The sequence below is a fragment of the Salvia hispanica genome, chromosome 6, assembly GCF_029641045.1.
Source record: "Salvia hispanica isolate PSC_SH4W2 chromosome 6, Shi_PSC_v1, whole genome shotgun sequence".
Lineage (NCBI taxonomy): Eukaryota > Viridiplantae > Streptophyta > Magnoliopsida > Lamiales > Lamiaceae > Salvia > Salvia hispanica.
In genome coordinates, this window is record NC_142697.1 from 47,523,708 (window position 1) to 47,550,810 (window position 27,103).

General features: G+C 35.9%; 2 protein-coding genes and 2 pseudogenes across 3 annotated transcripts; all 4 read left to right on the forward strand.

Annotated features, from left to right (window-relative positions):
- The first annotated feature begins 347 nt into the window (after positions 1–347).
- Positions 348–4,198, forward strand: LOC148924076 (putative late blight resistance protein homolog R1A-3; annotated as a pseudogene). Its single transcript, XR_016133039.1, has 3 exons — positions 348–609; positions 1,237–3,697; positions 3,822–4,198. The product of XR_016133039.1 is annotated as a putative late blight resistance protein homolog R1A-3 (transcript).
- Positions 4,199–7,876: 3,678 nt separating this feature from the next.
- On the forward strand, positions 7,877–12,029 carry LOC148924077 (uncharacterized). The gene is made up of 2 exons (XM_089062014.1): positions 7,877–8,612; positions 11,162–12,029. Exons 1-2 carry the CDS (start codon positions 7,976–7,978, stop codon positions 11,233–11,235), a joined length of 711 nt encoding a protein of 236 aa, XP_088918140.1. The 5' UTR covers positions 7,877–7,975; the 3' UTR covers positions 11,236–12,029.
- Positions 12,030–16,345: 4,316 nt separating this feature from the next.
- Positions 16,346–19,268, forward strand: LOC148924078 (putative late blight resistance protein homolog R1A-3; annotated as a pseudogene).
- Positions 19,269–21,853: 2,585 nt separating this feature from the next.
- Positions 21,854–24,122, forward strand: LOC148924079 (uncharacterized). The gene is made up of 2 exons (XM_089062013.1): positions 21,854–22,675; positions 22,770–24,122. The coding sequence occupies exons 1-2, from the start codon at positions 21,927–21,929 to the stop codon at positions 23,974–23,976; spliced, it is 1,956 nt and encodes a 651-aa protein (XP_088918139.1). The 5' UTR covers positions 21,854–21,926; the 3' UTR covers positions 23,977–24,122.
- The last annotated feature ends 2,981 nt before the right edge of the window (positions 24,123–27,103 follow it).

Genomic DNA, 27,103 nt, shown 5'->3' on the forward strand with positions numbered 1-27,103 from the left:
CCGGACCTAACAGAAATCTAATTGTAGGTCATTTATAGTTCATGAATTGCTAAATGAACTAACTTTTTAAATCCATTCTATTCTATAGGTGCCAGATCAAATTATTAGGAATGGAAAAAGTGTAATTTTTAGTAATAATTGGTCAAGTGGTAGTAATATTTTATCAAAGAATAACCAGCCTGTCACGGCCAGTTGTTTATGCTTTTCATATATAAACAAAATAATTAGTCAAGCTAAAGGCAATAATTAAATGAATAAATAAAGTAGTTAGGCCAAACGATGATGCTAATGTTTATCAAAAAGTTTCTAAGTCTCAATTACAGTGCCCAAATACCAAATTCATCTTTGATAATTTCCTATCAAATCAATTTACACTATGTTTGTGCATTAAGTTTCAAAGAATTAAGATGGCTGCTTATGCAGCTCTGGTTTCTCTTATGCATATCATAAATGATATTGAAACTCACCCTTCCCCTCCTATTTCTCTCGACAAGAAACAAATGGAATCTCTTGTAGAAATAGTTACCTTCTTGCAGGAATTTCTCGAGTGCTACAAATCACCCTATGATTACAACGACGAAGCAGATCCATTGGAGATTCGCATTATGGGTGAGTAGATCTTTTCAAAATGCTTAAGCAGTTGTTATATCTTCCAAAACATGCTGATTATTTAATTTTCCATGTATATTATTGGGAAAAAAAATTGGAATAGTAGAAATAACTATTTGATCATTCATGAATTTTAGTTTGATTATAGAATTAAATTTGGGTAGTTTGGTTATATTTTAGATAATTAAGTTCAATTACTTTTTAAGTCAAATCAATCAAATAACACAGATGAAATGGAATGTGGAAAATGGGTCCAAATCCTATTTTTAGGATCGATTTTTTATTATTTTTATTCTTATTTAAAATTAATAACCATGACATTGGATGGTTCAGTATTTTCAAATCATTATTGACTTATTTAAGATTATAATGTAATTGTAGATGTATATTACTAGTCCTATTATTATTGTAAGCTTATGTAAATGTTTGGTTTATTATGAACTAATGTATATATCTGGACATCTCCATTGTTTGTGTTTAAGTTGATTTGCTTGACATGTTTAGATTTCATAGAAATTAAAGTGTTTAGGTGTAGGCCTCTTTGGAAGATTATTTTTTTTTCTTTGAGTTTTATTCTACTTGTTCTTTGGTGTTCTTTACTCCATGACAATTTAATTTTCACTGCAGATGCAATTCATGCGGCTGAAGATGTGATCGAATCCTATATTATCGACACTATTCAGCTGTCTGCAACAACTGATGAGGGTGGTGATGAACAAATCAGCTGCATCCATTTCTATCAAGATCTGCAAAATGTGATAGAAGAAATTGATTTGATCAAGAAAGAGGTGACTATGATAATGAGGGAGATGAAAGGGCAGCTGCGAAACTTGGCTGGTGTAAGATCCAGTGAGAAGGAAGTGGAGAGAAATGAGGGTTCTAATGATGTTAGTATAAGATCTAGTTCCACTGAAAAGAGCCATCTCATGGTAGGGTTTGATGATGTGCTTCTTCAACTCCTGGATAGGCTTATTTGTGGAAATTCCAATCTCGAAATCATTCCTATCGTAGGGATGGGTGGCATCGGCAAAACTACTCTTGCAAAAGGTGCGTTTGAGCACATGCTTATTAAGGATCATTTCGATATTTTTGTGTGGACTACCATTTCCCAAGAATATAATATAATTGAAACTCTTAGGGAAGTTCTGTTCAAAGCAAAAGGGGACTACTCTAGTAGTATGGATGAGAAAGAATTGGAAGTAAAATTACACCAGTATTTATGGGGTAGGAGATATCTCATTGTATTGGATGATATGTGGAGTATAGATGTGTGGGATAAGTTGAAATTTTCCTTTCCTGATTGCAATGAGGGTAGTCGAATAGTGGTAACAACTAGGATGTCGAACTTGGCTTCCCACTGGACTAGTTCCTATAGCATCTTTAAGATGGGATTTCTAAACGAGTTCAGTAGTTGGACTTTGTTCACCAAAATTGTATGTAGGGAACAAAGTTTTCCTACTCAACTTGAGACAATTGGAAAGAAAATTGTGGAAAAGTGTAATGGACTTCCTTTGGCGATTGTTGTGCTAGGAGGTCTAATGGCAAAATCCGAACCTACACTAGAATATTGGGAGCACAAAGCTCAATAGTGAATTCGGAAAATAATGATTATTGCTTGAGGATATTGAAACTGAGCTATAACCATTTGCCCGTCTATCTTAAGCCTTGTTTTCTTTACATGGGAGTTTTTAAGGAAGACCATGAGATTAGAGCTTCAACAATAGTCAAGCTATGGGTTTCTATAGGATTTCTTAAACCGATGGATAACAAAAGTTTGACAACGATTGCAAAGAAGTACTTGAAGGAACTAACTGAGAGAAATCTCATTCTAGTTGATAAGTTGGGAGTATTGGGGAATGTAAAATTCTTCAAAATTCATGATTTACTAAGAGATCTATCTATGAAAGAAGCTCGAAAACAAAGGTTTTTTTATGTCTTGAGGGAACAAAGTTCTGAAGGAGTAATTAGCCAACACCGCATTGTTATTTCGGAATGCAGTTTAAAGGAAAACTTGGACTCTATGTCACATGTTCGGTCTTATGTATGTCATGAAGACGGAGATCATGAATTGCCAAATTCTAGATTTCTGAGGACACTATATGCATATGATAGCCCATTCACACGCTGCAGATATTCCCCTGAAAAAGTGTTTCGTTTGGTGAATTCACGATACCTTTATTTTAAAGCTAATGGGGAGTGCGCGATTCCTTCAATCAATCTGCTTTGGAATCTACACACACTAATTATTTCTTGTAGGAATGATTTTATTGCACCAGTTGAAATTTGGAAAATGCACAAACTTAGGTATGTTGACTTCCTAAATCGGAATTTGCATCTCCCAAATCCTCCGATCATCGATAGTGATATTGTTATCATGGAGAATCTAGAGGCGCTCAAAGGAGTGCGCGATTTCTATTTAAGTGAAGATGTTGTTAAAAGAATTCCCAACATCAAGAAATTGGATATGAACTACATTGTGAAACTAGTTGAGGGAGTGGACTATTTCAGCTATCTTCATTGTCTTAGTAAACTGGAAAGCTTGGCTCTGCGGCTCTACCCCTCCTCCTATAATAGAGAGTGTGTGCTGAAGATGAGCTTCCCGCCATCCCTAATGAAGTTGTTTCTCGAGCTACCAACTGGTTTTGAGTTGGAAGACATACTGCCAACGATAGGCTCCTTACCACTTCTTCACGAGCTCACATTATTTGAAGGTTGCTTCAGAACACGCGAGTGGGAAACAATTGAAGGCCAATTCCCCAGCCTCAAGTCACTAACATTGTTCGGATGTAGTGATCTAGAAAACTGGATAGTGTCGGCGAGTTCCCACTTTCCACTTCTCCAGGAGCTTCGTCTTCGGTATTTAGATGGACTGAAGGGGATCCCTTCAGAAATTGGAGAAATACCAACACTCGAAACGATTCAAGTGGATTTTGCTGTAAATCAGTGGTGTTGTCAGCTAAGCGTATATTAGAGGAGCAAGAGGATTTGAATGGAGACGAACTAGACCTTCGTGTTCGCGTTTTGATTCGAGCAGAAGATGGAGATCTGCAGAAGTTGGCAACTTCCAATTTTGAAGTTGAAGTGATTGGTAAGTACTGAATAGTCTGATTTCATTGCTCTTCATTTCTATCTCATTTTCATCTCTTCAGTGTCTTATCAAAGTCACAGATGATATTGAAACTCATCCATTCCATATTTCCCACCATGTGCAGATGAACAAGAAGTTGAATCTCTTACGAAAAAAACTTGACTTTTTGCAAGGAATTTCCCGAAAGCTATATGTGACGGACTTACCAAGGGAAGAAGTGAAGACAGCGGAGGGAGAAGAACAGACGTCGGTCAAGAAACAGCGCCCGCGACTGCAGACACGTCAACCAGAGAGGTTTGGGGAATAGGCTCACTGATGACTGATGGAAACACCAATCGCCAAATCATCCTTATCGTAATAGGAATGAGTGGAATCGGCAAAAACCACTCAGGCAAAAGGGAGTAAGGATCACCTGTGACAAATTCCTGGAATTGTCATAGGTGATCCTTAGGGGCATAAGGTGCTTTTTAAACACAAATTTATAAAGATCATTTTGATTTTTGTGTGGACCACTATTTCCACAAATATAATATATCATTCGGTCTCCTTCAATATGTGTCTCACTTTGATTTGACATGGATTTTAATAAATTTAAGGAAAAGTAAATTGAAATAATTAGTGGTATGCGAGTCATACTTTTATATATTAATTTAATAATATAATTGAGAGAAAAATAGGTTAGCAGAATGTGAATTAATAAGGAACTAACCTAAATGAAAAATTGGGACATAATAAAGGACGGAGGCTTGAATCAACTTTTAAAATAGAATTCCATTTAAATTGTTTATTTGATAAAGGTAGGTTTTTTAATTTTCAAACGGGTTCATGCTTTAGAATATTATCAAAAAAATCCATTTCTTTATTTTAGCTTCCGAAATTTTAAGATCAGAGTGTTCCTTAATGTAGTAAGTACTTCTCTGCAAATTTGTTAATTTCATTTAAGAATATGAAAGCTTTTAAAATTCCTGCACAGTTATAAATTTGTAATAAAAAAAAGGTCGAGAATATTATGTAATGTGATAAATTCATGTATGCACCATATAAATAGGTCTATATCGAACTCATGTAGGAAAAATAGTTAACATTCGAATTGATCGTCATACACATTACGTGTTCGACAGAACGACGACATGAATTCTGCACTCATTTTAAACCTTACATTCAACGTGCATGATGTGTGTTAAGTGAAAAAAAGGGCAAAGAATCGACGCTTTTTCATGTTGAATGGGCTGAAATTTAATGGGCCGAAAAAAAATTATTTGGTCCGCCTTGTTTGGGCCAAGAAATTGATGGGCCTTAGGATTTTTAAATGGCTCTACATTATGGAATTTTACATGACCTTGGATTTATGGACTATTGATTTGGGTGTCTAATTTTTATTCTTTGGGCCTAAAGCCCAATTTCATGACTTTGAACTTATGATGCTTCAACAAAGTAGATTTCTTTTGTGGCATTGTCTTTGTCTCTCTTGAATAATAAGAGATTATTTAATTTAGAATATGATCCAAAGTATTTATTGAAGTATTCCCTCTACTATTCGCACTTTTCTCTTTGGATCGTAAATTAAGAATTGAATAATTAATATATTAAACGTAATATTAAGAGAAAATTTAATTAATTCTAATATCTTAAATAAATACCTTAATTTTAATTAAAAGAGAAAAATATAAATAGTTTAAAACAAAACAAAAAATTAGTACAAATAGCATGGGAGAGTGGTTCTAAATTTGCAGTTCAGTTTTACCCAAAAACAAATGACTTTGGGTGAAGATTGATGAAATAATATTTTATTATAACACTTTAATTATTATGTCTCCTCAATAATTGTGACAAACGTTGCGCGCGTGACTGGTTTTTTCACCTTTGCAAATTATTGCCGACAGCTAAGATGATAAAACATTTTTTTAGTCACAAATAAAATATTAGATGATACTATTTTGGAATCGAAATGTATTTTATTTAGTGACTTTATTTTTATACAAAAATCAATATACTCTTGGTAGGTGTACTTTTTTTTCTCTATTTACCCTTTTCTATTGTTCTTACTTAATCTTTCTTTTAACTTTTATTCTCTTTCTTACCTCTCGTGATCAAAAGAAACGTACCCTTCTATCCCCTATTAATTATCCACTTTTGTTATTTTCGTCGGTTCCCATTAAGTGTCCATTTTCAGTTTCACTATAAATGGTAAGTAGGTTATACATTATGTTGAAACTACTCACGACTTGATGAATGAAGAAATGAGCTCGAGCGAAAAATATGGATGTAATGCAGCTCGTGTGGAAATTGATCGTGAAGATAAGGAAACCAAAGCAGTTCCACCTCAGCTCATGAATTGGAAAGCTGCTCTGTTGGGCCACTAACAACGTGGTTAGAAGAAAGGATGATGGACCATGATCTAGTTAGTTTCGGATTGCACGTTTTGTCAGTTGCATTAGATGACTATATATATATAGCTTATAACTTGTTGATCATTCGAAAAATCATATCAGAAATGCAATTCAAAACTTGCACAATGAAGTTCTGCTGCCTACATTCTTCTATTGCCATTTTCATTTACATTCCACTAACTCATTTCACTCACATTTTATTATAAACTCATATTCCAGTACCTTTTGCAACTCACTTTTTTCTACACTTCTTAAAACTAGTGTCGTAATCAAATTGGACAATTATTGGGGGACGGTTAATACGGAAGGGCATCAGATTTACCTTCCAAATAGGAGTCCATTTCACATGGATTTATTGGCTAATAATTTTACTAATATTTGTGAGAACAAACAACTCAATATTCTATTTTTGAAGGGCTAAAATTCAACAAAAAGGACGTTGAAGTGGCATTTGATATTTCAAATATTAAATACAGTATCTGATTGTTACTCAAAAGCACAAAAGCAAGTTGCTTTATGTTTATTTGTTCTTTAGCAAAAGGGAAATTGTGGGTGGAGAGCGCTGTTAGTTGTGTCGTTTAGACAATGGAAAGCAGCTGAAAAGAATCATGCATAATCCACTTTGGACTTGAAACTTATTGGTGATCTATGCAAAAAAAAAATTCTAAATAGAAAAAATAATAAGCAAGTATTTTCTCATCGTTTACGCAACAAAGAAGCGCCTATCTTTTCATTGAATTTTTCTTCTAGTTCATGAATTGATAAATAGGAGATTGAATTTCTCTTCTAGTACATGAAATTGGACTCAATACGCCAATACATAACCTTTTTAATTGGGCTTATGTGTAAATTGTGGCGTGTGAGATAATGTATGTGGGTGGGTAGGTGGGTTGTTAGGCACAAGCACAAAAGTAATGAGCTTTATATTTGTTAATGTTTGTTTTTGTTAAAAAAAATTGTGAGTGGAGAACTAAAGCGTTAATTATTACTCAGGCTTTTAATTAGACAATGCTCCTACTATATTATATTCTCCGATCCCACTTTGATTAAAAAGTTTTTGTTTCTCTCAAATCCTCACTTTTCCCAAATTATGTAGGGCCATTCTAGAATTGAACACTCGATTACGATAGTAGTATTTGTTATTTTCATTAAATTGATTTCAGGATAGGTACATATTACTTCTTTCAATATGTCACATCTTAATTTTAATCCAGTCCAAATTTCTGCTACTTTAATCCTTTTCATTTGTTTTACTACTAATAATCCTACTATATAACCATATCTACATAAATACACGTTTTATTTATATATTTTTTTAAAGTAATATTTCATCAACCAAATCGTAATTGATGCATTTCATTCGGAAAAACTATGTAAAAAAGTAATGTTTAACCAGATAAATGGAATGAAAATGAAGTAAAAAATGAATAAAGTATGATAAATAATAATGTTGTTGTTTGCTATATTGAGACGACTAAACTCAATTACAATGGGAATGGGATGAAGGAAATATACAATTAATAAATTTTTTACAAAGAAAAATGTATGCAAAATAAAAACAATTCAGAGAATAAAAAAGGGACGAGATAACGAGAAAAGGAAAAGAAAAAACAAAATTAGGACACAAAGAGAAAGGCTGCATATGCTAGTGGCAATATATTATATCAAAGCTAAGACAAAACATGAGTAGATTAAAGTGACAAACAATTATTTTAGATTATAAATTATCTTGCAAAGATATCATTGTACCCCACTAAGACAATACATGACAAATTTTATTTAAGAAAATATTCTCACCCTTATCACAACAATCATATATTCTCTATCTTCTCTTCAAATTTATCCCATTTTCATTCATACTATTCATCTAATCAGTCTTTTAGCATTCATGGCGGCTTATGCAGCTCTGATTTCTCTTATGAGAGTCATAGATGATATTGAAACTCATCCATCCCCTCCAATTTTTCTCGATAAACAACAAGTTGAATCTCACACTGAAAAACTTGTCTTTTTGCAGGAATTTCTCGAAAGCTATAACTCTCCTTATGCATACAGCGACGAAGCAGATCCGTTGGAGATGCGCATTGTTGATGCAGCTCACGAAGCCGAAGATGTGATCGAGTCCTATATAATCGACACTATTCACCTTTCTGCGGCAGCAACTGAGGATGGTGCTAGTGATGATGATGGTGGTGGTGGTGGTGGTGGTGGTGATGGTGATGGTGATGGTGGTGGTGAGGGTGAACAAATCAGTTGCATCCACTTCTATCAGGATCTGCAAAATGTGATTGAAGAAGTGGATATGATCAAAAAAGAGGTGACTGGAATAACAAGGGAAAAGACGGTGCACCAGAGGAACGTGGCGAATTTAAGATCCAGCAGTTCCACTGAGAAGAGCTCTAACATGCTAGGGTTTGATGATGTGCTTCATCAACTCCTGCATAAGCTTACCGATGGAAACACCAATCTCCAAATCATCCCTATCGTAGGGATGGGTGGCATCGGCAAAACTACTCTTGCAAAAGGTGCGTTTGAACACAAGTTTATCAAGGATCATTTTGATATATGTGTGTGGGCCACCATTTCTCAAGATTATAATATAGTAGAAACTCTTAGGCAAGTTCTCACTCGAGCAGGAGGGTCTGTTAAGGGTTTTCTTCCCCCTAACGGAATCGGTCAGCAGTGTGCGTGACCGAAACGATTGCCGGCGCCCTTGGATGGGTCGGCGGCGAGGAACAGATGCTGTGCGCGGGGTATTCCCCGTCGGGCAGCGTTGTACCGAGAATTTGAGAATTGACTTGTCTCACAAGGTTTAGGGCACAAAACGTGTGTTTATTAAAATTATGAATGAATGATCAATTAACACACTCCCTATTTATAGACTAAGGACCCTAGGGTTGGTTCGACACCTAATCCTAATACATCTCGGGAAAGAACCAACAAAGAAAACCCGAAACGGAGCTTATAGATATGCTCGACTCAAAAGGTAAAAAGAAATAATTACTCAAAAGGAAAAATACTTAAAAGTAAAAAGATTCCTAATCTAATTAGGACGTGAAGTCTCCAAACTTGTTGGGCGGTCGCACGGCTCGCTTGGGCTTCGACATCGCGATCGACGATGGCACCACCGGCGGCTCGCGATCCTTCCTCTGCTGCTCCGCCTCACGTCGCTGGGGTTGAATCGTATCAACTCCCTCCCCCATAGCGACCTCCTTGTCCTCAAGGAGCACATTTGGAAACCGACGTTGCACCATTTCCAGCGGTTCCCAGGTTGGCGACTCAGTACCATCGGACCAACGAATCAGTACGTGCTCCTTTGGCTCTCGATCATGCCATAACATTCGTCGTTCTTCCCCCTAACGGAAAGCACCAGTTGTTAAGGGTTTTCTTCCCCCTAACGGAATCGGTCAGCAGTGTGCGTGACCGAAACGATTGCCGGCGCCCTTGGATGGGTCGGCGGCGAGGAACAGATGCTGTGCGCGGGGTATTCCCCGTCGGGCAGCGTTGTACCGAGAATTTGAGAATTGACTTGTCTCACAAGGTTTAGGGCACAAAACATGTGTTTATTAAAATTATGAATGAATGATCAATTAACACACTCCCTATTTATAGACTAAGGACCCTAGGGTTGGTTCGACACCTAATCCTAATACATCTCGGGAAAGAACCAACAAAGAAAACCCGAAACGGAACTTATAGATATGCTCGACTCAAAAGGTAAAAAGAAATAATTACTCAAAAGGAAAAATACTTAAAAGTAAAAAGATTCCTAATCTAATTAGGACGTGAAGTCTCCAAACTTGTTGGGCGGTCGCACGGCTCGCTTGGGCTTCGACATCGCGATCGACGGTGGCACCACCGGCGGCTCGCGATCCTTCCTCTGCTGCTCCGCCTCACGTCGCTGGGGTTGAATCGTATCAGGGTCCTCGAGTAGTATGGATGAGAAAGTACTGGAGGTAGAATTACACAAATGCTTATGGGGTCGGAGGTATCTCGTTATATTGGATGTTATGTGGAGCATAGATGTGTGGAATAGGTTGAAATTTTCGTTTCCTTGTTGCAGTTAGGGTAGTCGAATAGTGGTAACAACTAGGATGTCCAACTTGGCTGCCTACTTAACTGATTCCTATGGAGATTTTAAGATGGGATTTCTAGACGAGGCTAGTAGTTGGACTTTGTTCTCCAAAACTGTGTTTGGGGAACAAGGTTTTCCTTCTCAACTCGAGAGCATTGGAAAGAAAATTGTGGAAAAGTGTAAGGGACTTCCTTTGGCGATTGTTGTGATAGGGGGTTTAATGGCTAAATCCGAACCTACAGTAGAATATTGGGAGCAAATAAAGGAGAACTTAAGCTCAATAGTGAATTCGGAGAATGATGATCATTGCTTGAGAATATTAAAACTAAGTTATAATCATTTGCCTACCTATCTAAAGCCTTGTTTTCTATACATGGGAGTGTTTGAGGAAGACCGTGTGCTTAGTGCTTCAGCAATTGTCAAGCTATGGGATTCTGAAGGGTTTCTTAAACCATTAGACAACAAAAGCTTGAAAACAATTGCCAAGGAGTACTTGCAAGAGCTAGTTGATAGGAATCTCATTTTAGTTCATGAGTTGGGGTTACTTGGGAATGTAAAATACTGCAAAATTCATGATTTACTAAGAGATTTATCAATGAAAGAAGCTCAAAAACAGAGGTTTTTTTATGTTTTAAGAGAAGATAATCCTCAAGGAGTAATTAGGCAACACCGGATTGTTATTCCAAGAAGTACTTCTAAGGAAAAAATCCTCAATGCCTTTGAATCCATGTCACATGTTCGTTCTTGTTTACTATGGTGTGAGTTTATTAGTGTTCTAGAATTGCCAAAATCTAGATTTCTGAGGACACTACATGCATATGGACTTTATATAAAGAGAAATACCCCAACACCTGTGAACTCACGATACCTTGCTTTTCGAAACGTTCCTTTTCATGTGCAAACTTCAAACAAATTGCTCTGGAATCTACGTACACTAATCATTTTTTGTGGGGGTGATTCTATGGGACGAATTGATATCTGGAAAATGCTTAAACTTAGGCATGTCGAGTTCATTAATTGGGAGATGCATCTCCGAGCTCCCCCGAGCGCTGACGATGATATTATTGTCATGAAGCATCTAGAGGTGCTCAGAGGAGTGAAGAATCTCAATTTGAGTGAGGATGTTGTTCAAAGAATTCCCAATATCAAGAGATTATCTATAGCTTGTGATATGGAAGTAATTGAGGGAGTGAATTATCTCAGCTGTCTTCAGTGTCTTACTAAACTTGAATCCTTGAGTTTGTACGTTAACTCCACCAATAACGGAAGGTATGTTCAGAAGATGAGCTTCCCAGTCTCCCTTAAGGAGTTACATCTCTCTTTCCCAATCGGTTTTGAGTGGGAAGACATACTGCCAATGATAGGGACCTTACCACTTCTTCACGAGCTCACATTAATGTCCGGTCGCTTCAAAAAAGGCGAGTGGGAAACAGTTGAAGGCCAATTCCCCAGTCTCAGGTCACTAAGCTTGTTCAGTTGTGAAGATCTAGAAAAGTGGACAGTGTCAGAGAGCTCCCATTTTCCATCTCTTCAGAAGCTTCGTCTTTCTTATATGAAAAAATTGAAGGAGTTTCCTTCAGAAATTGGAGAAATACCAACACTCAGATCAATTGAATTGGAACATTGCCATGGATTATTGGTGTTGTCAGCTAAAGAGATATTGAAGGAGCAAGAGGATTCACAAGGAGACCAACTTGACCTTCATGTCCGTGCTTACGTCGAGGAGAAAGATGAAGCGTTGCTGAGGCTGGCAAGTTCCAATTTTAAAGTTTCTGTGCTTCACTCGAGTTGAAGTGATTTGATCGCTCTTCTTTACCTTGTATGCTTCCCTCCATAATATTAGTGAAGTCTTCTCTTTCTTTGTAAACTTAATCTGGTCAATTTTCATTTATAATCTTGCAAATTTGGAATTGCTTGACACTACATATTGAGTTTCTATTGTTCTTTAACGACTCGAGAGTTAACTCTTGAGGAGCTTGTCTTTGGTTTTTAGATGATTTGAAGGGGATCCCTTTAGAAATTGGAGAAAGATCTACACTCATATCAATTGAATTTTAGGCACAATGCAAAAAAAAAGTAGCATCAGTTACAATTCAAACAAAGAAAGAAAATGGTTTATTGCTTGAAATGAGTAATTCACACATGAGTTTGGTTGTTGTTTTTTACAGACCCAAAAAAAAACTTAAGTGAGCGTATTGTAATTCTAAATCTTTTGTTTAATAGGTTAAAATGTTAACCAAGACTTTTAGTTGAATATTTTTAATATGCATATTCTATTTTTTTTTTTTTTCATTCATATGGCTTTAGTGAAAGGGTAACAACTTCTAAATTTAGGTTCATAAAATGACATGAAATTCTGCATTTATTTCAAATCATATATTTGATTCGATGTCCATGATATGTTAAGTGAAAAAAAACAGAGAATTAAATGTTTTTTCTTGTTGATTGGGCTGGAAAAGGCTGCTGCTTCATTTTAATATACCGAAACCAAATTAATTCAGTCCGCTTTATTTGGGCCTAGATACTTAATGGGCCTCAGAATAGTATCTCTAAATAATTTTTTCATTTTTTCCAACAAAATTTATCACATTTTACTTTTTACCATTTTTTTAGTGAACCTTATATTCCACTAACTCATTACAACTCACATTTTTATTACAAAACTAATTCATAAAAGTAGGACCCACTTCATATTATTTTTTTCAACTCACTTTTCATTATATTTCTTAAAACTCGTACCTGGTCAAAATGTGATCAAATTTAAGGGAACGGGGGAGTAGTATTTGATACTCCTATTTCAAATAGTACGTGAATGTTATTCACAAGTACAATAGCAAGTAGCTTTAATGTTTATTTGATACTCCTGTTTCAAATAGCATTGTGGATGTAGCTCATGCCACTGGAGATGCGATTGAGTCCTAATTGATGCACCATCATAAAATAAATAGGTTTAATTTATATCAAAATTGGACAATGTTAGAGAGCTACCACTTTCCACTAATGTTGTGCATGTACTTAATAAACTTATTACTCCTTATGCAATGTGACAAATCCATGTATGCACCATCATAAATAAATAGGTTTTTATCAAAATCATGTAGGACAAATTGTTTATATTCGAATTGATCAACATGCACATTTACATGTTTGACAGAACGATAGACATGAATTCTCCATTTATTTCAAATCATATATTCAATGTTTTAATGGGCCGAAAAATATTAATTTGGGTCGACTTATTTGGGCCTAGAAAATTGATGGTCCTTAGGATTGTAAAATGGCTCTACATTCTTGAATTTTACATGACCTTGGATTTATGGACTGTTGATTTGGTGACCAATTTTTATTCTTTGGGCCTAAAGCCCAATTTTATGACTTCGAATTTACGATGCTTTAACAAAATGGACTTCTTTTATGGCAATGTCTCTCTTGAATGATAAGAGATGATTTAATTTGGAATATGATCCAAAATGTTTTCTCTTGAAATACTCTATTTGTTTCATCGTACTCGCATTTTTCTTTTTGGATCATAAATTAAGGATTGAGTAATTAGTGTAATATTAAATTGGTATATTAAATATAATAAATAAACACTTATTTAACTCTAATATCTTACTCCCTCCTTCCCCGATTAAGAGTCACACTTTGACCGGATACGAGTTTTAAGAAATGTAAAGAAAAGTTGGTTGAAAAAGTTCCCCAATGTGAGACCCATTTTTTATATTGGTTTTATAAGAAAATGTGAGTGAATTGAGCTAGTGGAATGTGAGACCTACTTACTATTTATGCTAAAAATGAATTGTGACTCTTAATTTAGGACGGACCGAAATGGAAAAGTATGGCTCTTTATCGGAGACGGAGGGAATAATTATAGTATTTTAATTTTTTTACTCAAAATAAATATAGTGCAGCAAGTTTAGGACGGGTTGAACAAGAAAAATGTACATAGTATAGAATAGGACAGAGATAGTACTCCATTTGATTTGGAATTGTTGTATGAATATGCCATGGTTTATGGAGTACTAGTAGATATGGTTTGAATGTTTAAGTTTTAAAAAAAAAACAAAATCCATAAACTATTCACTCTTTGGTTCGTGTGATGATAGATGAAATAAAGTGAATATTATTTCACGAAAAGGAGGTACTCCTTCCGTCCCTGAAAATTTATCCTCTATTTCCTTTTTCGTCCGTCCCATAAAATTTGTCCCCTTTAGAATTTACCAAAAATAGACTATCAAAATACCCTTCATTTTCCCCTCAAATTTCAATGTGGGACCCATACTCCACCACATCTCTATTTAATACAAAGTCAAACACATTTTCTTAAAACTCGTGCCCAGTCAAAAGAGGACAAAATATGGAGAACAGAGGGAATACTATATATAATTATTACTAATTTATATTAAAATGAAAATGAAGATAGGTAAATTATTATTGTTGATTTGACAATACTAGGGTAAGCCACGTGAATGCTATCAAACAAGGGAAGAAAGCTGTGTAAACAATAATACTTTGTCATTTTGCTCACATGGGGCAAGCCCACGTAGACAAGTACTCACTTCACTTCGTTCCATAATAATGGAGATATTCTTTTCGACACGGAGATTAAGAAAAATTATATTAGGCGAGTTAAGCAAAAGGAGATTACAGTGGAAAATGAAAAAGGTAGTGAGATGAAGAGAGGATAAAGTAAAAGAGAGTAAAGTAGGTGTGGAAAAATGTATTGACTTTTACTTAAAAAAGGAAATGACTTTATTATTATAGAACGTACCAAAATAGCAAAATAACTCTATTATTATAGAACGGAGGGAGAAGTTGATTCTGCACTGTGAGATTTATAAGAATATATAATTAAGGATTGATTCTTACCATTGCAGTGCAATTGCAATATTTTTCGGCACAAGTGTGAAGACTTGGGAAATGATTTTCTGGAAGGACGGTGGATTACGATCCTCTCCCTTAGCGGATTACTGCGCACTCTTATGGATATGAACACCCCTCATAATACGATCGAATCCTTTGGGTTAGGGATTTCAACCTTTTGCAATAATAATACTTGTCCTTTGCCTTCATTTATGATCGTAGTAGAACTACTTCATCATCTCATACGCATTCATACTGCTCATATTTTGAGTTTATTTTCCAATATTTATTTGTATTGATATTTATTACTGATGACCTACACGTTCTTTTTTTTACCTTTCATTTATTGTACTTTTACCTATGACCTACACGTTCTTTTTTTTTACCTTTCATTTATTGTACTTTTACCTATGACCTACACGTTCTTTTTTTTTTACCTTTCATTTATTGTACTTTTACCTAATTCGTTTTATCTTCCATCTTCTATTAATACTTCATTTAATTTGTTTATTTGCTCGTACTATCATTATTTTAAAATTTTATTCTAAATTCAGTTTATTCTTTAGTATTTAATTTATTTATTCGTACTTTTATTATTTTTAAATTTGATTTTCTATGTTAGCAACATTTTAAATTTATAATGTTTTTTTAATTAATTTACTCATGGAGTAATAAAATAATTTTAACAAAATTAAATATAATATTCTCTTTTCATGTATAAAAATGAGTGTACTTTTATTTTTTATTGATATTTATTTCTAACAAATTGAGTTCATTCTCTACAAACAATTAAATTCATTAAGATATACTCCATACTCAATAAATTAGTAGTACTCCGTATGTATAAATTACTCTCTTTGTCCTATTAAAAATGAAATGCTTTTCTTTTTTGTAGTCTTATTAAAAATGAAACGTTTTCAAAATGAAAACACTATTATTTCTACCTTTTACATCTTTCTTACTGTATTCTCTTTTTATTAACTTATAAAATAGCAATAAATAAAATCTCATGCTAAAAAATAAACGTTTCATATTTAATGAGTACTGCTCCATCTGTTTCATAGTATTGGAATCATTTTTATTTATAATAAAAGTCAACATATTTTTTTCACTTACTTTAGTCTTTCTTATTTTATTTTCTCTATGCCGAAAAGAAACGTCTCCACTGCTATAGAACGGTCCGAGTATTATTTACGGTGTGACAAAACAATTGCAGCCACGTGACAGCGGTAAGAAAAAGAATGGCAGCTTTAAACATGAATGGACAAGTACTTGGTAGGTATGATAATTCATAGTCCAACAACTTCAATTCATTTTCGCATTTGATTTCAAAAAGCAGCACATATTCCATTTCTCTACCACAATATCACATTTCTCTTCTTCTTTCATCTCCTCAATTTGAACTAATTTTCTGATCTTTGATGGCGGCTTATGCAGCTGTGGTTTCTCTTATGAAAGTCATAGATGATATTGAAACTCATCCATCCCCTCCAATTTCTCTTGATAAACAGCAAGTTGAATCTCTCACTAAAACACTTGTCTTTTTGCAGAAATTTCTCGAAAGCTATGACTCCCCTTTTGCATACAGCGATGAGGCAGATCCGCTGGAGATGCGCATCGTAGATGCAGCTCAAGCGGCCGAAGATGTGATCGAGTCATATATCATTGACACTATTCACCTTTCTGCGGCAGCAACTGACGATGGTGGTGGTGATGATGATGGCGGTGGTGTTGGTGGTGGTGATGATAATGATGATGGTGATGCTAGTGGTGATGATGATGATGATGATGGTGGTGATGGTGATGGTGATGATGATGGTGATGGTGAACAAATCAGTTGCATCCACTTCTATCATTATCTACAAAATGTGATTGAAGAAGTGGATATGATCAAAAAGGAGGTGACTGGAATAACAAGGGAAAAGGTAGTGCACCAGAGGAACGTGGCGGATTTACGATCCAGTAGTTCCACTGAGAAGAACCTTATCATGGTAGGGTTTGATGATGTGCTTCTTCAACTCTTGGATAGGCTTACTGATGGAAACACCAATCGCCAAATCATCCCTATCGTGGGGATGGGTGGAATCGGCAAAACTACTCTCGCAAAAGGTGCGTTCGAACACAAGCTTATTAAAGAGCGTTTTGGTATTTGTGTGTGGACTACCATTTCCCAAGATTATAATATAGTAGAAACTCTTAGGGAAGTTCTCTCTCGAGCAGGAGGGTCCTCGAGCAGTATGGATGAGAAAGAATTGGTAGTAAAATTATACAAGTATTTATGGGGTAGAAGATATCTCATTATATTGGATGGTATGTGGAGTATAGATGTGTGGGATAAGTTGAAATTTTCCTTTCCTGATTGTTGTAATAGTAGTCGAATACTAGTCACAACTAGGATGTCGAACTTGGCTGCCCACTTGACTGATTCCTATAACGTCTTCAAGATGGGATTTCTAGATGAGGCTAGTAGTTGGACTTTGTTCTCCAAAACTGTATTTGGGGAACAAAGTTTTCCTACTCAACTCGAGAGCATTGGAAAGAAAATTGTGGAAAAGTGTAATGGACTTCCTTTGGCGATTGCTGTGATAGGGGGTTTAATGGCTAAATCCGAACCTACAGTAGAATATTGGGAGCACATAAAGGAAAACTTAAGCTCAATAGTGAATTCGGGGAATGATGATTATTGCCTGAGAATATTAAAACTAAGTTATAATCATTTGCCTACCTATCTAAAGCCTTGTTTTCTTTACATGGGAGTGTTTGAGGAAGACTGGGTGCTTAGTGCTTCAGAAATTGTCGAGCTATGGGAGTCTGAAGGGTTTCTTAAACCATTAGACAACAAAAGCTCGACAACAATTGCAAAAGAGTACTTGCAGGAGCTAGTTGATAGGAATCTCATTTTAGTTCATGAATTGGGGCTATTTGGGAATGTAAAATCCTGCAAAATTCATGATTTACTAAGAGATTTATCAATGAAAGAAGCTCAAAAACAGAGGTTTTTTTATTGTTTCAGAGAAGAAAGTCCTGTAGGCGTAATTAGGCAACACCGGATTGTTATTCCAAGAAGTACTTCTAAGGAAAAAATCCTCAATGTCTTTGAATCCATGTCACATGTTCGTTCTTGTTTACTATGGTGTCACAATATTAGTGTTCTAGAATTGCCAAAATCTAGATTTATGAGGACACTACATGCATATGGACTTTATACAACGAGAAATACCCCAAAACCTGTGAACTCACGATACCTTGCTTTTCGAAACGTTCCTTTTCATGTGCAAACTTCAATCAAATTGCTCTGGAATCTACATACACTAATCATTTTTTGGGAGGGTGATTCTATTGGACGAATTGATATCTGGAAAATGCTTAAACTTAGGCATGTCGATTTAACTAATTGGAAGATGTATCTCCGAGCTCCCCCGAGCACAGACGATGATATTATTGTCATGAAGCATCTAGAGGTGCTTGGAGGAGTGAAGAATCTCAATTTGAGTGAGGATGTTGTTCAAAGAATTCCCAATATCAAGAACTTAGCCATAACTTATGATAAGGAAGTAATTGAGGGAGTGAACTATCTCAGCTGTCTTCAGTGTCTTACTAAACTTGAATCCTTGTGGTTGTTCGTAGACTCCACCAAAAACAGAAGGTATGTTCAGAAGATGAGCTTCCCAGACTCCCTTAAGAGGTTGATACTCCGTTTCCCAATCGGTTTTGAGTGGGAAGACATACTGCCAATGATAGGGGCCTTACCACTTCTTCACAAGCTCACATTAATTTCCGGTCGCTTCAAAAAAGGCGAGTGGGCAACAGTTGAAGGCCAATTCCCCAGCCTCAGGTCACTAAGCTTGTTCTCTTGTCAAGATCTAGAAACTGGACAGTGTCAGAGGGCTCCCATTTTCCATTTCTTCAGAAGCTTCTTCTTTTTGAAATGAAAAAATTGAAGGAGATTCCTTCAGAAATTGGAGAAATAGCAACACTGAGATCAATTGAAGTGGATCGTTGCAATGAATTGTTGGTGTTGTCAGCTAAAGAGATATTGAAGGAGCAAGAGGATTTACAAGGAGACCAACTAGACCTTCATGTCCTTGCTTTCGTCGAGGAGAAAGATGAGGCGTTGCAGAGGCTGGCAAGTTCCAATTTTGAAGTTTTTGTGTATATCAAGAGTTGAAGTGATTTGATCGCTCTTCTTTACCTTGTATGCTTCCCTCCATAATATTAGTGAAGTCTTCTCTTTCTTTGTAAATGGTCAATTTTCATTTATAATCTTGCAAATTTGGAATTGCTTGACACTTACATATTGAGTTTCTATTGTTCCTTTACGACTCGAGAGTTAAACCTCGAGGAGCTGTCTTTGGTTTTTGATGATTTGAAGGAGATTCCTTCATAAATTGGAGAAAGATCTAAACTCAAATCAATTAAATTGTATTATTGCAATAAACAGATACTCCCTCTGTCCCATTAAAAATGCAACGTTTTCCTTTTTTAATTGTCCCATTAAAAATGAAACGTTTCCTAAAATGGAAACAACTCTATCTCTACCTTTTCATCTCTCTTACTTTACTCTCTCTTCATCCACTCACAAAACAACACTACATAAAATCCCGTGCCGATTTCCAAATGTTGCATTTTAAGTGGGACGGAGGGAGTATTAGAAGTCTTCTCTCTCTTCCGTTTCTGTGACTACAAGTCAATTCAATATCATATCTCATTTACAAATATGGAATTTCTGTGTTTTTAAGAAGCATAAATAGTCATCACAGAATAAAGTTTTAGGCACAAAACAAAGAAATAAAATGGTTTATTGCTTGAAATGAGTCATTTGCACAAGAGTTTCCTTCAGAAATTGGAGAAATACCAACCCTGAGATCAATACTAAAGTCTAAAGGTAACATAAATAGTTTTTGTATCGGAAAAGAAAAAAATGTGCATCTTGTTGTTTAAGTCATAAAAATCTATTACTAGTTTTTTTAAGGCCAACATTAACGGAGGGCTTTGTTGCTTTTGAAATTTTAATATCTAAATGTTCCTCTTGGATATGTATATGTCTAGCAACAATGGTCTTACTCGCAATACCGATTAACGACTACATATTGAGTTTCTATTGTTCTTTAACGACTCGAGAGTTAACTCTTGAGGAGCTGTCTTTGGTTTTTAGATGATTTGAAGGAGATCCCTTTCAGAAATTGGAGAAATATCTAAACTCAAATCAATTAAATTGTATTATTGCAATAAACAATTATTAGAAGTCTTCTCTCTCTTCCGTTTCTGTGACTACAAGTCAATTCAATTTCATATCTCATTTACAATTTTGGAATTTCTTTGTTTTTAAGAAGCATAAATAGTCATCACAGAGTTATAAGCGTTTGGGTAAACCAAATTAAGTTTTAGGCACAATGCAAAAAGTAACTTTATTTACAACTCAAATAAAGAAAGAATGATTTATTGCTTGAAATGAGTCATTCACACAAGAGTTTGGTTGTTGTTTATTACAGTATCCAAAAAAAAAACTTAGGTGAGCGTATTGTAATTCTAAATCTTTTGTTTAATAGGTCAAAATATTAACCAAGACTGTAGAATATTTTTAATATGCATATTCTTTTTTTTTCATTCATATAGCTTTAGTGAAAGGGTAACGACTTCTACATTTAGGTTCATAAAATGACATGAAATTATGCATTTATGTCGAACCATATATTCGATGTCCATGATACGTTAAGTGAAAAAAAACCAGAGAATTCGATGTTTTTTCTTGTTTATTGGGCCGGAAAAGGCTGCGGCTTCATTTTAATATACCGAAACCAAATTAATTTGGTCCGCTTTATTTGGGCCTAGACACTTGATGGGCCTTAGAATTATGAATCTCTCAATAATAGTGACAATTTCACCTTTGCACAGCTTACAAGATACGTCTGTGAAACGTTGTTTGGGGGTTAATTTCTAATGGATTTCTCGGTTAAGTATTTTACAAAAAAATATAATTTTCTTGTCTTGAAGGGCTTAATCAATTTCAAAAAGGACGTCGAAGTGGCTTTTGAGTTTTGGTATTTCAAATTTGTGATTGTCAGATTTATGTTTATTTTGTACTTTAGCTAAAAGGAAACTGTGAGTGGAGAACTGTGACTTGTTTTGTTCAGCTGCAAAAGATTCATGCATAATTGTATGTAGGGTCAATCTTTAATTGAAAAGTCCACATCCTTACAATCGCAATTGTATACTATTTCAAGAAAGCTGCTAAATACTTCTATCTTATCACATCATTCTTCTATCTTACAATTCTTTTTTTATCTTTTTCTATTAAAAAGAAATGTCTCACTGAAACTTAGAAATACAGTAATGAAGTTAAAGTAATTTTCTTAGCTAGTACTACCTTCGTTCCATAGTAATGGAGGCGTTTCTTTTCGGTAAGGAGATTAAGAAAATGGTGTTAGGTGAGTTAAATAAAGGGAGAATAAAGTGGAAAATGAAAAAGGTAAAGATATGAAGAGAGAATAAAGTAAGAGAGAGTAAATTAGGTGCGGAGAAATGTGTTGATCAAAATAAGGAAATAACTCTATTACTATGGAACATACAAAAATAACAAAATGTACTAATAATATCGGAAAAAGCAAAGGAAAAAAGCAAAAGTTAAATTAGACGTTAGAAAAATATACTAATAATATCGGAAAAGCAAAGACAAAAGAGAAAGAGAAAGAAAAAGAAAAAGATAAAGATAAAGATAAAGAAAAAGAAAAAGAAAAAGGAAAAAAGAAGAGTTGTTACATTAGAAGTTATGCGTAATAAAGATAGTACTCCAATAAACAGTCTATATAAGTTTTGATATACAAACACAAGAAGTAAAAAAGAAAATACACACACACATAAGAATGAGTGAGCAGAGAATGAGATAGAAGAGGAGAGAAAGATGCTTCATCATTGGAGCCACGAGCATCCACTTTCTCTGGTGAGGATTGTTGATTTATATTGTAATGGTTGTAGTGGGGGATTTAGAAGAGGAGACATAGGTTATAGATGTAGCCAGAAATGTGGGTATGGTGTCCAACTACATGAAGACTGTGCAGAGGCGCCGAGGAAGATCAGACACGCAATGCACCCTCAACACACACTCACTCAAAAATTCGCTTTCCCTTGGAAAATACGCTGCTCTATCTGCAGGTCACGAGTTTACCAACGCATCGTGTACAGATGCACGGGCGCAGAATGCACGTTCGTGGCACATGTCAGATGCGCACAGGGCAGCGACATGATGTATGCAGCTGAAGAAGATGTGGAGCAGCAGAGGAGCAGCAGCATCATCCATCATCCGAGTCACCCTGAGCATCAACTCTTGTTTCTGAAGAGAAGTTGTTCATTCCAGTGCGATGCTTGTGGCACCACAGGCGCCAAAGGAAGTTCCTACACATGCACCACACCTGCATGTGAGTATTGGATCCATGAGAGATGTGCTTCTTTGCCTCAGAATATCCAAAGGGAAGATCACAACCACTCCCTCTCTCTCTCTTATCATGTCCCTCCTCAATATCTCAGATATGACTACCGCTGTGAAGTGTGCAGAAAAAGATTAATATCCAAACTTTGGATATATCATTGCGAGCTTTGCAGCTATGTTGTCCATCTCGCCTGCACCTTCAACAAAACACTTGCCATCACTAGGTATAATCGATACTCATGTAAATCTAATTATGTTACCTCAAAAAAATGTTGGTTTATTTATGTTGAAATGTGTGCTTTGTTGCATTGAATGTAGAGAGAAAGGGATTATGGAGTTTCCAATAAATGATATGGCTGTGGGAGAGGACCTAATTGGAGCTTTTCTGAGGAGACTAGGAGTTGATGCACATACACTCATTCCTCATCAAGATGATGTTGATTATGAGTTCCACCATCACAAACTCACATTTGTCTCCTCCTCATCATCATTTCAAGAACAAGAAGAAAAAAATAGTGATGATGATGATGACGAGGAAGACAACTCTTGTAGAAAATCGGAGTTAATATGCAATGGGTGCATTACTCCAATATTTCTTAAACAAACATCATTTTCATCTTCCACTTCTTCTTGTTTAAGTACTAGTAGTAGTAGTAGTAAAGATTACTACTACATGAGATGTAGCATGAGATTGTGCAAATACTATCTCCACTTGGCATGCTTCCACATGCCACGTCAGCTCTCCTCTCTTCCTCTCCTCCACAAACATGAGAACGAGAATGATCACAGCCTTGTCCTTCAATCCGGTGATAAACTTAAACCATGGAATGCGTCATTTTGCAGAGTCTGCCGTAAATATACGAATGGTCTGTTTTATAGTTGCACAAAATGTGAAGACTTCAAAGTAGATATAAAGTGCGCTTCAATGCCGGACACCATATATCACGGAGCTCACCCTCCACACCCCCTCAACCTTCTCTCCACAGAAGATACTTGGAGGCGAGATGGCGATACATGTGATGCCTGTAATGGTATATTATGGTTCCCTAGTGAACAAAGGTATGCATGTGGCAGCTGTGATTTCATCGTGCACTTTGGATGCACGATTTTGCCAGCTTCAACCACCAGCCGTAGATGGGACAAGCACCACCCACTGCTTCTGACGCACGATGCCACTCTTAACCATCCCGGTGAATTCTACTGCAATGAATGCGAGGAAGAAATGAATCCCAAGCGTTGGATGTATCATTGCCGCAGTTGTGATATATCCTTCCATCCGAGCTGCTTTAAAAATACATCCGGCGAGTATAGAAACATCAAGTTTGGTCAAAAATATGTGATCGCCAGAGCCCACTGCCACCTTCTCACCTATCAAATTCTCACTACAAAACACTGCTGCGACGTTTGTGGTAAGGATATGCATGAAAAGACTGGTTTTTACTGTGCATTCTGCAACTTCTTCATTTGTTTCGACGGCTGCGGTAAAGATATGATCAAAGATGGCAACATTGAGGCCGTGGATTGAAAAAAACAAGGCTCAATGTTTCTTCTTCTTCTTCTTCTTCTTCTTCTTCTTCTTCTTCTTCTTCTTCTTTACTTGAGTTTTTTTTACCATATTTGTTTGAGTGTACTATTTTTAATTTAATGAAGATTGTAGCTTGCTTTTAAAAATACAGTTGCACAAGTTTTCACTTCTTCACCTGCTTAAAGATTAAGGACATCTTTTGTAGTTATATTAACCCGTTATTGTGTGTTTCTTGGTAGTGATTGAACATCAATTCAAATAAATATTTAACTCTTTTTGAAAAGAGGACGCATTAATGTTCTAGAGACCAACTGAGCTAACCATGCGATAACTAATTAAGTCTAAATAGGATTACTCAGCCCAAAAGACTAGCCTGTTAGGAGAGAGAGCTCATTTAGTCTATATATTCCATACCAGTTGTTCTCACAACCGAGGTGGGAATTGAATCCGTAACAATATAGTGTACTACAAGAAATGCTAGAAATCTTTGAACTGGATTCAAAGAGGAAAGTAAAAGATATAAAGACAAAATGTGAGGACAGCAAAAGACAAACAATGAGACAAAGAGAAAGACAAAAGACAAAAAAGGCACATACGCATAAATAAAAAAAATAGGAGAATCTTGGATTGGAATTAAATTAAGTGAAGATTGTCATAATACTACATTCTTTTCTCATATTGGAGGTTTTGTATGATTCGTTCTATTCCAATTTATGTGAGCTGGCCACCCGTGAAATCCTAACTAATTAAGGGATTTGTTTGGAATGTTGTTGATAGATCCATTTGGAGATTCGACAGAAGTCCATGATCTGTTAAGTGAAAAAAGGGCAGAGAAACGGTGCTTTTTCATGTTGGGTCGAAAAAAATTAATTTGGTCCGCCTTGCTTGGGCTCAGAAAATTGATGGGCTTTTGGATTGTTTAATGCATTGTAGAATATTGCATGACTTTGGAGATGGGGACCGTTGACTTGAGTGGCGAATTTTATTTTTTGGGCCTAAAGCCCAATTTGATGAATCCGAATTTATTATTGTGAACTCTTTGATAGCAATGTCTCTCTTGAATTATATGATATGTTAGTCTCATAGTAATTTGTCAATGCTTATTGAATATATGATTTGGAATTATCGTATGAATATGTTGTGTTTTATAAATTGTTTGAATGATTACACGCAGTGGGAGTTCTAAGACAATGATACAGAGAACTCAGTTCAAAAAACTAGTCTATTACAAGAGAGAGTCCATTTCAAGAATGAGACACTAAGATTGCACCCTCCGTTGCCACTCCTAGTTCCAAGAATGAGTGCCCAAAGATGTGAAATAAATGGATATGAAATCCCAGCTTGAACAAGAGTAGTAGTGCAGGGATGGGTTCTGGTGGGAAGAGACCCTGAGTATTGGAACCGTGAGATATATGGACCAATTGTGAATTGGGCTGGAGGAATTAATTGTGGGCTTAATTAATTCGGAGCCCAAATTCTATTATTTGTGGCCCAATGTGTTGTGGCCCAAAACTTACCTGGGATTAACCGATGGCTGCCACGTGGCATAGTCACCCGGATCTTGAATGCAGGTCGTTGGATCTAAGGTGTTTTTGTTGTGAGTGGTTAAACTCACATCTCTCTCTTCCGCCTCATTCATTCTGAATCTTAGACTCTCTCTCTAGTGATTGCTTTATCTCTCTCTCTCTTCTTCGGTCATCTTCTCCGACCATTCCCTCTCTTGTTGTGTGAGGAAGAGTGTGATCCTTTCAACGTTGTGTTGATGTGGTGGATCTGTTGGTGATCGAACGGTTGAGTTATGATCTTTTTGCATTTGGTGAAGATTTGAGAAGATCTCGATGTGTGAGGAACAATTGGTGATGTTCTGGCAGTGTTCTTGGTGATTGAGACGAGTCCTTGTGATTTCTGTGGTGAATCGCTTCTGTGAAGGAGTAATCGGTTAATCCCTAGGGTTTGGGGGTTTTTCAGTCTCACGGTGCTCCCTTGTGACTCGCGGTGCAGACGGTGGAGGTCTCTGGCCCTTGTGAAGTTGCGTGTGCAACCTGAGCCATTGTCCCTCGGTTTCTTACTTGTGTTCTTCATATTACTTTCTTGTTTCAGATCCTTTAGGATCTGAGTTCTTACTATACTATTCGTTCTACTTAGTGTGCAAGTCAAGAACTAAGGATATAGCCATGGAGTGAGATTCTGATTAGTACTAGGGTTCTGTATCTTGCAGCATCTGTAGATTGTATAGTTCGATTGTACGCTCTGTAACTTGGCTTGTAACTCTGAGATTAGTCATCTTAGGTCAATTGCAATAAAGAGGTCTCGGTAATTAGTGAATCCCGAATGATCTGATCACTACAGGAACGATGCTGAGAAGTTTATACCTGAGAGATTTGAGGAAAGCTTGCATGATTTCCATGCGAGCAATCTCGAATACATGCCCTTTGGCGCGGGAAGGAGAATATGTCCCGGCATGTTGTTCGGTCAGGCAAATGTGGAGATTCCACTTGCTATGCTTCTTTTTCATTTCGATTGGAAAATGCCATATGGGATGAAGCATGATGAATTGGATATGACGGAGGCGTTTGGCGCGACTGTCAATAGGAAACACCCGTTGCGCTTGATTCCTATTGTTAAGCGACCTTTACGTGCACATGTTTGACTTATTTACATAGCGTTTACTTTGAGTGGTAGAGTGTACATTAAGTTGATAATGATTTGTATTAATTATGTTATGGATTCCAATGCAGGTAAATATATCCTACATCAAGTGTGTAAAACAACATAATAAACTTATAACACATCACTTGCGTAAGACAGTGTGAGGTTTATATACTAGCTAGTTGTGAATTTTTTCTCCTAATAAATTAGTCTTTTAGGACTAATAGATTTTTTTTGAATAAAAGACTAGTTTTTTAGGATGAGTTTTCATATTTGTTCAATAGATTGTTAGCCTGTTGCATTAAGTGAAACTTTTTTTTTCACATATACGTGCACTATTTCCTTAGTTAATTAGGACTCACTAATGGCAAATAATTAAGTATTGTCCAAAATTTGGTTAGCATAATTTAATTATTTATACAAAAGATTAATATTTACTATACCATTAAATAGACGATTAACTCTAATTATTAATTGT